Below are 13,175 nucleotides of genomic sequence, written 5' to 3' on the forward strand. Positions count from 1 at the left end.
ACAAATAAGGAATCCATTGACTGATACCTAAAACACAGCAGCACACAGAGAGGAGCCAATCATTTTTGTCCTGGCTGACTGACTGAATGCTAGCGCTCTAACTTTATATCTTATTAAGGAGCAATATAGAGGCTGCACAGCTTGTAAAACACAGAGGTGAGGGAGTGCGTCCTCACATTAAAGCGAGATTAGAGCAGGTGCAGGACGAGCTGCGGCAGTCACTGTAAAAAAAAAAGGTTTTCAGATCAGTTTTACATGAGTACAGTTCATCAGTCATGAGCCTGAATATTCCCTCCCCTGTGAGAAAAAAAAAAAAAAAAAAACTTATACTTGCCTTTCTTTCTCCAAATGTAAAGCAGAGTCAAGTTAGACTAGTTGTGGGCATTTTGTGCAACACATAATAAAAGTGAGAACAGTTTTAGTGGTTCAAACCAGAGGGAAAACTGATCCATATGCAAAACCTCCAGCTGCTAAAGAAAGAACAACTGGCGTACTCCATGTAATGGTTCAAAAAAGGAATTTTTCATGAGACACAACCTGAATATGCTGGAAATGCAGTGTCAAAGCCATCAACTGGCATGTTATAACAACAACAAAAACCTTCACTGTGCCTGTATCGTTGAAACTAATTAGACAGCGTTTGTGCAGTTTAGTTTTAGTTGTTATTTTTGACCCACTGTGCTTTCTAATATGTGTGCTTGATAAAGAGGCTGGTCCACTTCAAGGCACCCTGTGGAGTTTTACCATTAGTAGTGCTAAGGAGCAATGCTTTTTTTTTTTTTTTTGACAGTTTTGTTTGTATCATGCAAAATTATTGCCATATATTATTAGAGAGCAGACATCATTTAAATCCTTGGTCTCAAATCTGTTTTGAGGAAGGAGATAAATGCGTTTTTTTATACCACAGATACAAAGTTACTTTTGGTCGGAAATAGCTTTTAATTGCTTACATTATTATTCACCTAAAATTCAAACCTCAAAAATAATTTATTCATCTTATTATGACTGCTGTTCAATAAATACACTGATTGTATCAAAAAGATATGCAAATTTATTTTGGAAGTTTTTGTGTGTCAGCAACTTAATTCCAAAAACATTCCTGCTGGTGTCAACCTAAAAAAGCACGAAACCATGGTTTCGTGCTTTTTTAGGTTGGTAGTTTATGCTAGTTTATGCTAACTACTGGAACTCCTGGAAGACACATTCAAGATATGGATATACTTTTCCACGGTCAATGATTAATATGATTATATAATTAAATATAATACAAATAATATAATTTTACATAGTAATAATATCTGTCCATTTCAGTTCAAATACAATTAAAACTGAATATATATTTTCTCCACATGATACCTCCATATACTGTATTCATTTTTAGTCTAGACTGAAATATGTTTTAAGATGTTTTTGTTTAGTAAAAAATGACTTACAGTTACATAAAACAATCCTGTTTATCAGTAATCACACACGCCTTACATCCTCCTTCCTTTCTGCTGTGTGCTGTCATTCATCCTCAGCTCGGGCAGCAAAGCGAGCCGCTGTCACGCACACGTTCGGTCATGATCTGTGGGAAACTCAGCAGCGGGGTGTGGAGGGTAATTACAGTAATGTGTTCTGTGGAGGGAACTTTAACTGTGTGGCTGGGCCTGTCATGTGAAGTGATTTCACTTTTCCAGTGTACCACTGACCCGTCTGTGTGTGATGTTATGTTAATATGACAGGGCAGCGTTCAATGGATGAACGGCTGGGCTCTGAAGGCAGCGGCTTGGATGTGTGCAGAGATCACTGGAGTGTTGGAGGAGCGTGTTAAATTTGTAATTCTTGGTCATTTTTTGATAAAGATGGAAAGTTTAGAAGATTTGATATGACTAACTTAGTTTTTGACACAATATTTTTCTATTACAATAATTTTCTATTATCTAAGAAGTAAAAAGAATATGCAAATATTCACATTTGATAATCAGACCTAGTTATTTTTTTCATATTTATCTAAAAAATTGACTAAATTGGAATAAATTAGCAAAATAGTCTGATCAATGAGCCATTAAATTAGCTATTAAGTTGAACTAAAAATGGTTGAACAGCTGAAATAAGTAGCCGAGAAGGGGAGTCAAAATGGGTACGGAATAGGAAATGCAACACAACAAGTAGAAACACAAACAATGGGACACAAAATGACTCCCAGAATTCCCAGAGGTGTCTTAGACGTCAGCTCCGAAGAACGTCAGCTCTTGCTCCTGTGCTGCTTAATAAATGCCACTGAGTGAAACCTGCATTTATTTTCTAATCACTTCAAGTCAAATTGCATTCTGCCCGCGAGCTGTGTTGTCAAGGCACATAAGCTTTTAGATACGGGCTGAGAGCTGCGTAAGCGTTCATGCAAATTTTGAATTTGGCCACCAAAGCTAATTTCCGTTGTCTATGCACATCATTTCACACTGTGTATTTTAACACTCCAGCGATGTTTCGTGTGCGTTTGATGCCAGATTGATGGGGGAGGGGTGCGAGGGGGCAACAAGCCTCTTGGCCAGGACGAGGACGGTGCAAGGGCTCGGTATTGAGGAAGAGGAAGAGGAGGAGGGGCAGGTGTGGAGGGAATTAATAAGCATTTGTAGTATTAAATCAATGTGCCTGGGAGCTGAGGCACCTGATTAGCATGACCCTGTCCTGCACATCAGCACATTCGGGGCTGGGGGAGGCTGATTAAGAGCCAATGCTAATTTCCTCTCAACCCTGTCAATGAAAGAGAGAGGCAGAAAGTAAAGGAGAAAGAAAGTAAGAGGGAAAGGGTGCAAAGAGATGCCTTTGTAAAGAGGACGTTGTGCATGTTTATTCATGTGTATGCTGACATTTACAGTATGTCTTTCGTGTTAGATGTTAGAAGATGTGCACTAAATAATGTAACATATCATTTAGGAAAAATGGGTTTTTAGTGTGACCTTATTTTTATTCCAACTGTGAGAAAAAGATCCGCAGAGCAAACGGTATCATTTAGTAGTTTACGCTCTTGACAGAACCGTTGTGCATTTACTGTATGTTTTGTCTTGCGTATGTCCTTCACAGTCTCACAGTGGACGGCTATCAAAAACTCTACTTCAGGATTACGGAGCGCTTCATAAATGGACGAGTCAAAACTTGCAGCAGAATATTAAATACAAAGCAAGAGTGATTGAATTAAGAGGACACTTTGTTTTCTCCATGAAAATCATTTCAACTTATACAAAAAATAGAAACTAATACGTTACTCGGGTGCCTTACGAAGAAATGTCACATGGAAAATGAACCACAAAGGACAAGTAGTTTAACTCATGCTTAAAATATAAGAATATGATTTCTAGTAAATTTGTATGGGAAGTTTTGCTGAATTTAAGGAGATCTAACGAGCTTTTTTTTAACACTTAAATGTCAAAACTGAGCTACACAATGATCACTAATTAATCTATTAATCTATACATTGTATTGCATAGTTATAATGTCCTCTTCAGTAGGACTTAAAATGTCACATAGTACTTAGATTTTTTTTGTTTGGTGTTTTTCCCCCTATAAGTGTACATAGAATAGTGTATAGTTTTGTTATGGTCTAGAAAACTGAAGCAAACTCAGAGATCAGATGTGTCTTCTGATGGTACAAAGCTGCACACACGCCTCTAAACATTCAGATATTTTTACCGGTTGGACAAAGCTCGCATGTGTGAAGCTGCCACTGTGAGGAGGACCAGCTGCCGTTGAAACCCTGTGTGAGTGTTGAGTCTCATTAAGTTGTTTGTCAGCCAGCGCAGAGGAGCGCCAGCGCTCGGACACCAGCCTGACCTGCAGGCGCGCCAATCAATACGGTACACACAGTATCTGCTCTCACCCTGTGTCTCTGCGAGCAGGTTGGCACGCATGCTGGCAGGATGGCAGGGCCGGGCAGGGCATACCAGCCTTCTTCGTTCCCATCCCAGTGCAGCCACCAACAGGCCGGCCAGAGTGAGATGCCTGTACAGAGAAAGGGGAAACTGCAGCCTGTGTTGCTCAGCCCTTGGCAGAATTAATGTATGACTCATTATCAATCAGTGTACTATAATGTTACACTCCTCATTGGCCAACGTTTCCATTGTCACACATGTGTATCTGAAGGATCAGAGTAGCGTTCTGGAAATCAAAGAGATTTACTCCATCTGGGGAAAGAAAACTTATGTGCCAGTTCTCCTCTCAGCTACAGACAGGAAAACAACCAGTGAGGGTAGCGGTAAATAGAAAAGTGCCAATCATCACAAGGCAAACAGCCACCAACCAGTTTACGCAAACAGAAATCAGAGTTTGAGAAAACTTTCTTCAAAGAGCAGTCTGGAGCTGCTTTCTGTTATTCATACAAATGGACCGGATTTTAGTCAACTCTCAAATGTAGATATTAAGGATGTATTAATAGAGCTGTCCACAGAGCTACCACTCAACCTTGCTGCCAATATATTACTTGTGGTAGGGCAAAAAAAATAAAATCCTATGCAGAGGTGAGGCTGGTCAATAAAGCATTGGCTTGATGGCTACATACATGATATAATGGCAAAAGATTGTCCTTGGTCAGGATCCTGCACCAGCTTCTAATCTCTATGTCAGACATGGGAATAAGGGAGAATGGCTTTGATACCTAACTTCACACTAGAGGAGGGGACTTGAGAATGTGGACAGGCAAAGATCCACCAAACCATAGTTAAATCGTTCGGGTGGGCTTTATGTGGTGATGGACCGAAGAGTAACAGCGACATAGTCCTACATGTTATCTAAGCACCGTGGAGTTGAATTTGTCAACAATAGAATGGCTCTGATTGGTTGAAGGTCTATCCAGTTGGGGAGAGAGGTCTAGTTTTTTTCTCTGTTGAAAAACTCCATAATGAAATCCCAGTGGCATATAACTCAACATAATAATGGCTCTAGTTAGCTTATAGCACGGCCCTTGCCTTCAGAAGGCTAGATATTAAGCTAGTTAGCTGGGCAAGCTATCATTTGCAGCTTATAAAATCGACAAACAATTTTGCTCTCATGTTTATGTTCGCTTATGTAGGCTTATGTTCCTTTGCTATTCAAATATTGTCAATTTAACTTTCATTCAAAGTGAATTATCAGAAAACCCAATTAAACCCAGTGTAATGGGTTAAAGTGGCAGCAGTGAGGAATGGTCAGATACACTCCTGTCTCGTGAATGTGAGTGTCGTGGAGCAAGAAACCAAAGGCACGCCGCTCTCTGTGATGGTGACCTCGACCCAAATCAGAACAGCGACCTCGGTGCTAATCACAGGGCCCTAGAGAGCCCGCTTTCATGTGTGCCGAAGCGAGGGCTTCAGAAACACAAGACGCCACAGAGGTCGTCACTGTCATTAGCTATTAGTATGAAGGTCAAAGTTTTCATTTGGAACGGGGTCGTTTTTTTCATCTGCCGGAGACTGACAGCACTTTATCCGCGCATTTTACGTCTCTCTACCAGGACTGTTGCCATCCCACAAGCCCTCTGTCAAAATAATGTCAGCCTGGCTGAGATCATTTCTGTTCACCTGGTCTCCTCTGTGTACCATGAAGCTGTAGCGGAGGTAATGGGCGTCACAGTTACTGTCAAAATAATGACGTTAATGGCAATCCAGTCCTCTAAAATAAATACACTAAATTCATTTTTCTGTTAGCACTTTTAACTGAATGCTTCCTCCATTATTTTTAAAAAGCTATAATTTGAAAAGAAAACATGATGTGGGATTATTTATTTTACTTAAATGAAAGTAACCCTATTTATTTATTATTATTAAGTCATATAATGGACACAGTAATTGCCATTTGTCAAATACCACAGCTTTACTCTGTGGAGTAATTTTAACAAAATGCTTGCAAATGATCAACCTTTGCATTTGTGATTAATATATCTTTAGTTTATTTTGACAAATACATAATTAAAATACAGTGTACAAAAAATGTAGTAAAAGATCAGGACACAATCAATAGATCAGCAGTAGCTGTTGTTGTTAGCCGTTAGCTAGTATTAGACACATTACAACAGAATGCCAGAGAAGGTGGAGTGTCACGGATGTTTTTCTGCACTCACATCCAGAGCAGAGACTACTTCTGTCAGCCTGTCAGTCTCTCTGTCTGCCTCCCCCTGGGGATGCTGTGTGCTTAAACATACCTCCAGGCAGGATCCAAAACTCTGACAGGGCCTCAGCTGATCCTCAAAAGATGGAAAGTGAAGATGTGAAACCTTGAGAATGTGGTGAGGAAGGACTGATTTTAAATAGGTGGCCTCGTACAGAAGTAGCCTCGCTGCCTCAGGGGCATAGCTATTGCCCCGTCTTACTCCAACAGTTCCCATTCTCTGCCCTCACTGCAGGCAACAAGCTGCTTGGAGACCCAGCTATCTGAGTTTCATACGTATGAGAAAGGAGCACTGACACACTCAGTATATTACACAGGAGAACAGAGTGCATCTTGGCATGAAAAATCTGCAGGGACTTCAGCCGTTCCTTCTGAGGTAGAGTGTGGTCAGCCAAACCCAGGGGCATTTTGGCGCAGCAAACTGCAGCCTGATCCCAACAGAGGCACGCTGCATGCTGGGAGGTCACTGTGAAGGTCACTGCACTTTTCAGTGCGCTGCTAAACATGGATGTTAACAAAGAGGATGCATAGGACTGAAGATGCACTGCGGGCCACTGCGCTCACAGCCATGCAAATGACTTGGATCTTCTTATCTTGGAAAGCTGCAGCTTCTCATTTCATTTCATTGCTTGCAAGATTTTCCAAAGCTCTCGAACCAGAGGCAGTGATGCTGTAGAGACCAGAGAATTATTATAGTTTTGGACTATGTTAACATTAGCTTGTCTAAAAAAATAAAATAAACATTTCTGCAGACATTTAATACAATTTTTAGGGGACAGACATACTACCCTGATAGATGACTAGCCAATTTTTCACCATTTCTACTGCAGATCGGACTGACGTAGTTCTTGAAAAGTTGTCTGAAGGAATACTTCTGCATTTGTACAAATACACACAGTTTGTGCACACTAGATCTGTCTATACCAGAAACATGGCTTTTCCTAAACAGGCTCCAGAATTTGTAGATATGCAAAGGCCGGCTTGGTTTTGTGGCGCATATGAGAGTAAAAAGCACTGACCATCTTGTGACAATTCAGTGTTCTGCTGGGAAACTGTTGGACTTCTCATTCATGTGGATGTTACTTAGACATGTACCACCCACCTAGACCAGACCAGGCACCCCCACCCCATAGCAATGACACTCCTTGATGGCAGCAGCCATCCCCAGCAGGATGCAGCCTGACACATGCACACACACAAAAACACACAGGAACAAATAAAAAAAACATGAAGAACAGCAAAAGATGTTGACCTAGCCTCCAAGTTCACTAGATCCCAAACTGATCAAGTATCTGTAGGATGATCCACAGAGGCCCCTCCCCTCAACCCATAGGACCCAAAGGCCCCCACTAACAACATTCTGTTACCAGACACCACAGGACACCCTCAGAAGGCCCATGTCCATTCTCTGATGAGTCACAACTGTTTTGGAGGCACAAGGGAGACCCACACAATATTAGGAAGGTGGTCATAATGTTATGCCTGATTGGTGTAGAAAAGCAGCTGACAAAACATTGTTTCCTTAAACCAGTAAGAGAAAGAGGAAATAACTATATTGAGAGATTTCCAACTTCTCACTTTTTAAAAAGCTCTTAAAAGGTTTGGTTATTCTGTGATGAATCCTGAAATAAGAGAGGAGTATCTGTTCAGACTAATGAGTCATTAAATGCAGCACAACCCATCTAGCCATCTAAGCTAGTTGGTTGGTTAGCTCTTAAGAAAAAATTAAATGTATCAGTGGGGCAGCGTTGTACTGGTTGTTAAGGAAGCGGCTTTGGGACAGTAAGGTCACAGGTTTTCATCCTCTTGTTTTTTGACTAAATTAGTATTTTAGATTCAAATGAATCAAATAAGTGCAATGTCAGTATAGCATGTAACAGTGGGTACATAAATTAGTTAAGATTTAATTGAAAAGTTTTTGAAATCAATTCTGATTATTTTAAAAGAAAACTATTGGAGCACTAAAGAGACGGTGGTTCATTCAGAAGTGATTACATTTAAACAGTGGACCAAAATCTATGAAATTCCCACAGAAATGTAATGGATGAATGACGACTGTATCAACTGCTTAGTGAAATAAAAGGCCAAATCACCTTTGTTTACCCCTCCAAGTTTGTCTGCAACCGAGCCTCTCTGAGGTTTCTTCAACTTTGGTGTCACCTTGAGATTGCGCACTACTAAACAGCCCCACTGTCAACAATCAATAAATTTGGCTGGCCCTCTATCCCTCTTTTGTCCCTGCAAATGAAGCTGATGGATGAAAAAGAGCCCCCGTGCCCTCACCCAGGTAATGCGCTGAGAATGGCCGTGTCAATACTTTCAGGGTTAACGGGATACAGGGATGGAGGAGGAGGACAACCAGGGGGATTCAGGAAGAGCGATGCGTTTAGAGCGGGACACAGGAGCAGGGTCAACTCTCAGGACAACTTAATATTTAATCAACCCCCCTTACACGTAACCCTAAACCCCACAATCCCCTCTGGACGAACGAGGAGACAGGGGGTGGGGGGGGGGGGGCGAGGTGACACTTTATCTCTCAGACAGTCTTGTGCTTTGACTGAGTGCAAATTAAGTGAGAGAGAGGTGGAGAAAAGACAAAGATGAGATGGGGAACGTTTTCAAAGACGGCGAGATGACTGTGTGCAGCAGACAGAGACAGGCAGATGAAAGAAAAATGGAGGGGTCGGGGGGGTGGTGGCGGGGTAACGGCAATAAGTCTTCTTCATCACGCAGATTGGAGCTCAGTGGCCGGGCCGTTTCAGGCAAGGGGCAAGAAAGCGATAAGCATATCGTGATGAATGATGGAATGATGAATGCAGGTGAGGCAGGGAGCAGAGACATTACAGTGTCTGGTCAGAAACACATTCATAAAGGCGCTCGCTACTGATGCATGAATATGTTAGAGGCTGCCTTAACAACATCAGCCATTTCCATCTCCTATTATCATGAAACAGGCATTTGTCCTAATATGCCAGATCAAGTTTTTAGGTTGTCAAGTAGCTCAGTATTCAAGGCAGCCGCCACCTCATTTCAACCTTAAAAGCACAATTCTATTTATGAGAGCATTTCCGGGTCTGATACACATGCCCATTATAGATTGAAATTTCTACTAACTGGTGGCGATAGACGCAAGTGTCGCTCTGGGTATCACGGGTGGTCACATTTGATTTCGATATTGTCTTGTGCAGAGTGGGGTGAACAGTTTTGGCCGGATGCTGGCACAAGCAGAAAGGTCAGGGGGGTTCACTAAAATCATTCACCTGCAAGGGACCACAAATTATTGTACCAAACTTCAGGCCATTACCTGATGGAATATCTTCTCTGGGCTAAAGTGTAGGATGAAACTGCCGTCCATCAGGCCATTTTATATACACTGTATGTTTTATTTTTCCTCTCCTTTCCTATTTTGATCATGATGTGGAACCTGATGAAGGAATCACTGTTGAGGTGGACGATGCCGACTAGCTCTTAGTTGTCAAAACAGAGTGCTGGCCTTATCCAAACCTCAGCGAGCTAAACTCTCTTCCTGCAGCGCTGCTCCATAGCTGTGCGGTTTAGCCCGCCGTGGCGCTCCTGCTGCCAACCATGCACTGAGCTCGCCGCTAGTTTCACTTCACTTCATCTCAAGATCACGCCAGAAGAGACCTGCCTTTGTGGCTTTTGGAAAACAATCGACGTGTCACATGACAACCTGTAACACTAGTCACAGCGCGGTTCGAGCATGTAGCATGAAGCTGGTGTTTCTGGTTTTCATCGGGTTTGAAGATGCTGTTTGTGTCATGGAGCGAGCCACATCAAAAGTGGAAAAAAGAGTGAATGATCTTTACGTATGGCTTCATAAAGTACCACGCAGCATCAACGCGTGCAGCCTGATCAGCCACCCATGCTGCTGTAGTAACTAGTGAGAGCCCAGTGGAGGCTGAGTGTCCAGCCAGCTGTGGCCACCGCTTGGCACTGCAGCTGTTAACCGCTCCCTATCCGGCGCCCTGTGGGCTCAGGGTGGCTTTCCCACTGAGCCGGCCAGCCGTCAAGAAGCCTCAGGCTGTCCAAAGCGGCCAGGGGACAAACAAATTCAGGATAGAGAGACGGGGGAGGGAGGAGATGAGTGGCAGCAGGTAAACCGGCAGATGGAGCGCCGGGACCCCTGGCAGGTCCCCGTGGAGGCGCAGGAGGCCGAGTTCAGCACAGAGCCACCCAGGCCGATGTCAGCACTTTGGGGAGAAGCTGAGAAAAGTGCTGAGGCGGCAGCCACGTGAAGAGATGAGGTGAAGTGGTGAAAATTTAACCAGCTTGATGAAAGTTTAAGTGTGCATGTTAAACAGGAGAGAGAGAGAGGGGGGAGGCATGGGGGAAGGTGAAGTCGAAGACACAAAAGGATAGCAGGAGGTGACTGTTTGGGAGACTTCCTCGTTGTTTCTCCTGCATGACTCAAACAACTGTCTGCATCTTTGACTCTAATTTTACCTGACACCTCAGGGGGCAGCGTGGCTCTTTTTTAACCTTGCGTGACCTCAAAAGCAACATCATATTCCACTTCCAGTTTTTGTCTTCTTGATAATTATCTGCAAGGACACGGTTTGCTTTCAAGGACGCCGGCTGCATCCCTCTGCACTGCGGCCTGGCTGATATATACGCGGCAGAGCCTCGCAGCACTTTCGTTGACTGCTGCCTTTCATACGGAGCTTCGTACAGCAACCGGTTAACTCTGTGCTCGGTGGAGAAGTGTGCAGAGGGAAGGAGAGGTAGAGTCAAACGGTGTGATTACATAAGGTTGGGTAACGGCTCACTGTGGGGATACACACTCACCAGACAGTGTTGATGGAGCCTTTCACAGGCCTGATGGGGTGTTGATTAGGATGTGCTCACACATACGGTACAGATGCTGAAATGGATCCTAATGTGCTTTTCCGTCTTTGTTTTTCCACTCCCTCTGATTCATACTCATCCCTGCCACTTCCCTTCTTTCTTTGTTGCCCCTTTGGCTGTCCTCTCTCCGTGTGCACTCCAAATCACATCCCTTTTTCCATCACCAATGCCCTTCGCTGATTTCCAGGTGCGGTGCGAGCCTCTAGCATCTTCCCCATCCTCAGCGTCATCTTGCTCTTCATGGGGGGCCTGTGTATAGCTGCCAGTGAGTTCTACAAGTCACGCCACAACATCATCCTCAGCGCAGGGATCTTCTTTGTGTCTGCAGGTGAGTCAAACGCCGAGGTGTCAAGCAAAGGTGGGAATTCACAAAAGAGCGTCAGATGAATGTGGACCAGAATTAGACCAGTAGTTAAACAATAAGGGGCCACAGTCTCATGAACACTTCTGATACATGTGTAGGTATCTTGAGGAAAGCGTTTTATGGTGGTTTTCTTGTTTGGGAATATCAAGGTCAGATGAAAAGTTAACTCAGCTTAGCATAAAGACCGAAAATAAGGAAAGAGCTGGTCTGAATCTGTGTAAATGTAACTAAATCCACACACCAGCACCTTCATGTTCACTGCAGAGACACGATCAAGTAGTTTTCTAATTAAAACCACTGTTTGAATTTCAAATCAGTGCGCTGGAATGTTTCGGGTTGTTGGTCGCCTCTTGCATTGCAGCCCCACATTCTTTTGTCTTCCTTTCTTTTTGTCTTGATCCTGTTGCTAGGCTAACAGCCACCCATTGGGACTCATCTCTAAAAATATGGTGTCCCTGACACACTTTCCCTACGATCCATCTTCCCAGATATGCCACGTCAAACATTTCTCTGTGTGTGACTGAACTAACAAGTAAAAGTATATGTGGATATATACGTTGGACTCAAACACAGAGCAAAGCTCCTATCCGTGGATTCTTTTTTGCTTTGTCCCAAAAGATCCGCCACGAAGACACAAAGCCACCCTGTTTCTCTGCAAGGGCACAGATTAGGAGTCTTCATGTTGGATGGAGAGTTGGAAAGGATTAGTACACAGTGTACAGTGCATGAGTTGGCACTCTAAACATATTTGGCATGGTCCTGCATATTAAGTTACCGAGAATAAGGCAATGAGCTCATCTGAACTGATACTTTGTGTCTGTTTTCTCTTTGTCCTTTTCCTCTATAACCCGCAACACTCCCCTCCCCACTTGTATGGCACCATCCTGCATCTCCAAACCCATCAGGCCTGAGTAACATCATCGGGATCATCGTGTACATATCAGCCAACGCAGGGGACCCTTCAAAAAGCGACTCAAAGAAGAACAGCTACTCTTACGGGTGGTCCTTCTACTTCGGTGCCCTCTCCTTCATCATGGCCGAGATGGTGGGCGTCTTAGCCGTGCACATGTTCATCGACCGCCATCGACAGCTGCGAATAGGGGCTCGCGCAGCCGACTACCTCCAAGGCTCGGCCATAACACGGATCCCCAGCTACCGCTACCGCTACAGGCGCCGCTCGCGCTCTTCCTCCCGCTCCACAGACCCGTCACATTCCCGCGACACCTCACCGGTGGGCCTCAAGGGCTTCAGTGCGCTGCCATCCACCGAGATCTCCATGTACACACTTCCACGGGACACCCTCAAGTCCTCCGGCACGCCCACCGCCACCTACAACTCTGAGAGGGACCACAACTTCCTGCAAGTCCACAACTGCATCCAGAAGGACCTGAAAGACTCGAGCCACACCAACACAGCAAACCGCCGCACCACGCCTGTATGAGGGAGTCCACACAGGCCAGGCCAGCCCAGCGGAAACCATGAGACACGGGAACCCCTGTGGGTTATGTACGCCCCAGGAGAAGATGGATTTCCATGTTTATAGACATTTGTTCTTTTTGTTCAGCTGCATGACTTTTCCATTACCATTGTTGAGAGAGTTTCAACAAGTCTGCTATGTTCCTGGATTGAATGGCAGAAGAGTAAGAATGGGTCAGGCTGTCCCGAGAGAGTGAGATCTGTCATTTTTGACGCAGGGCTTGTTTATGAGGTTCAGGGCACTGAAAAGGGGGTGGGGTGGGCGTTTATGAGATGAAGAATTGATTTCATGATTTCTTTGCCCTTTGGTTTGACAGTTTTGCCCCACAAGTTTGGTTGGAGCAACAGG

At 44.0% G+C, this 13,175-nt stretch overlaps 1 protein-coding gene across 1 annotated transcript in view; it reads left to right on the top strand.

Annotated features, from left to right (window-relative positions):
• cacng2a (calcium channel, voltage-dependent, gamma subunit 2a) overlaps positions 1–12,791 on the top strand; it is a gene marked incomplete at its 3' end in the record, with an annotated part of 50,089 nt that extends 37,298 nt beyond the window's left edge. The window contains exons 3-4 of the mRNA XM_084570859.1: positions 11,174–11,314; positions 12,256–12,791. Of these exons, the coding sequence (XP_084426985.1) occupies positions 11,174–11,314; positions 12,256–12,791 (677 nt within the window). The remainder of the gene's footprint in view (positions 1–11,173; positions 11,315–12,255) is intronic.
• Positions 12,792–13,175: the final 384 nt, after the last annotated feature.

Source organism: Chelon labrosus, assembly GCF_963514085.1.
Source record: "Chelon labrosus genome assembly, chromosome: 21".
NCBI lineage: Eukaryota > Metazoa > Chordata > Actinopteri > Mugiliformes > Mugilidae > Chelon > Chelon labrosus.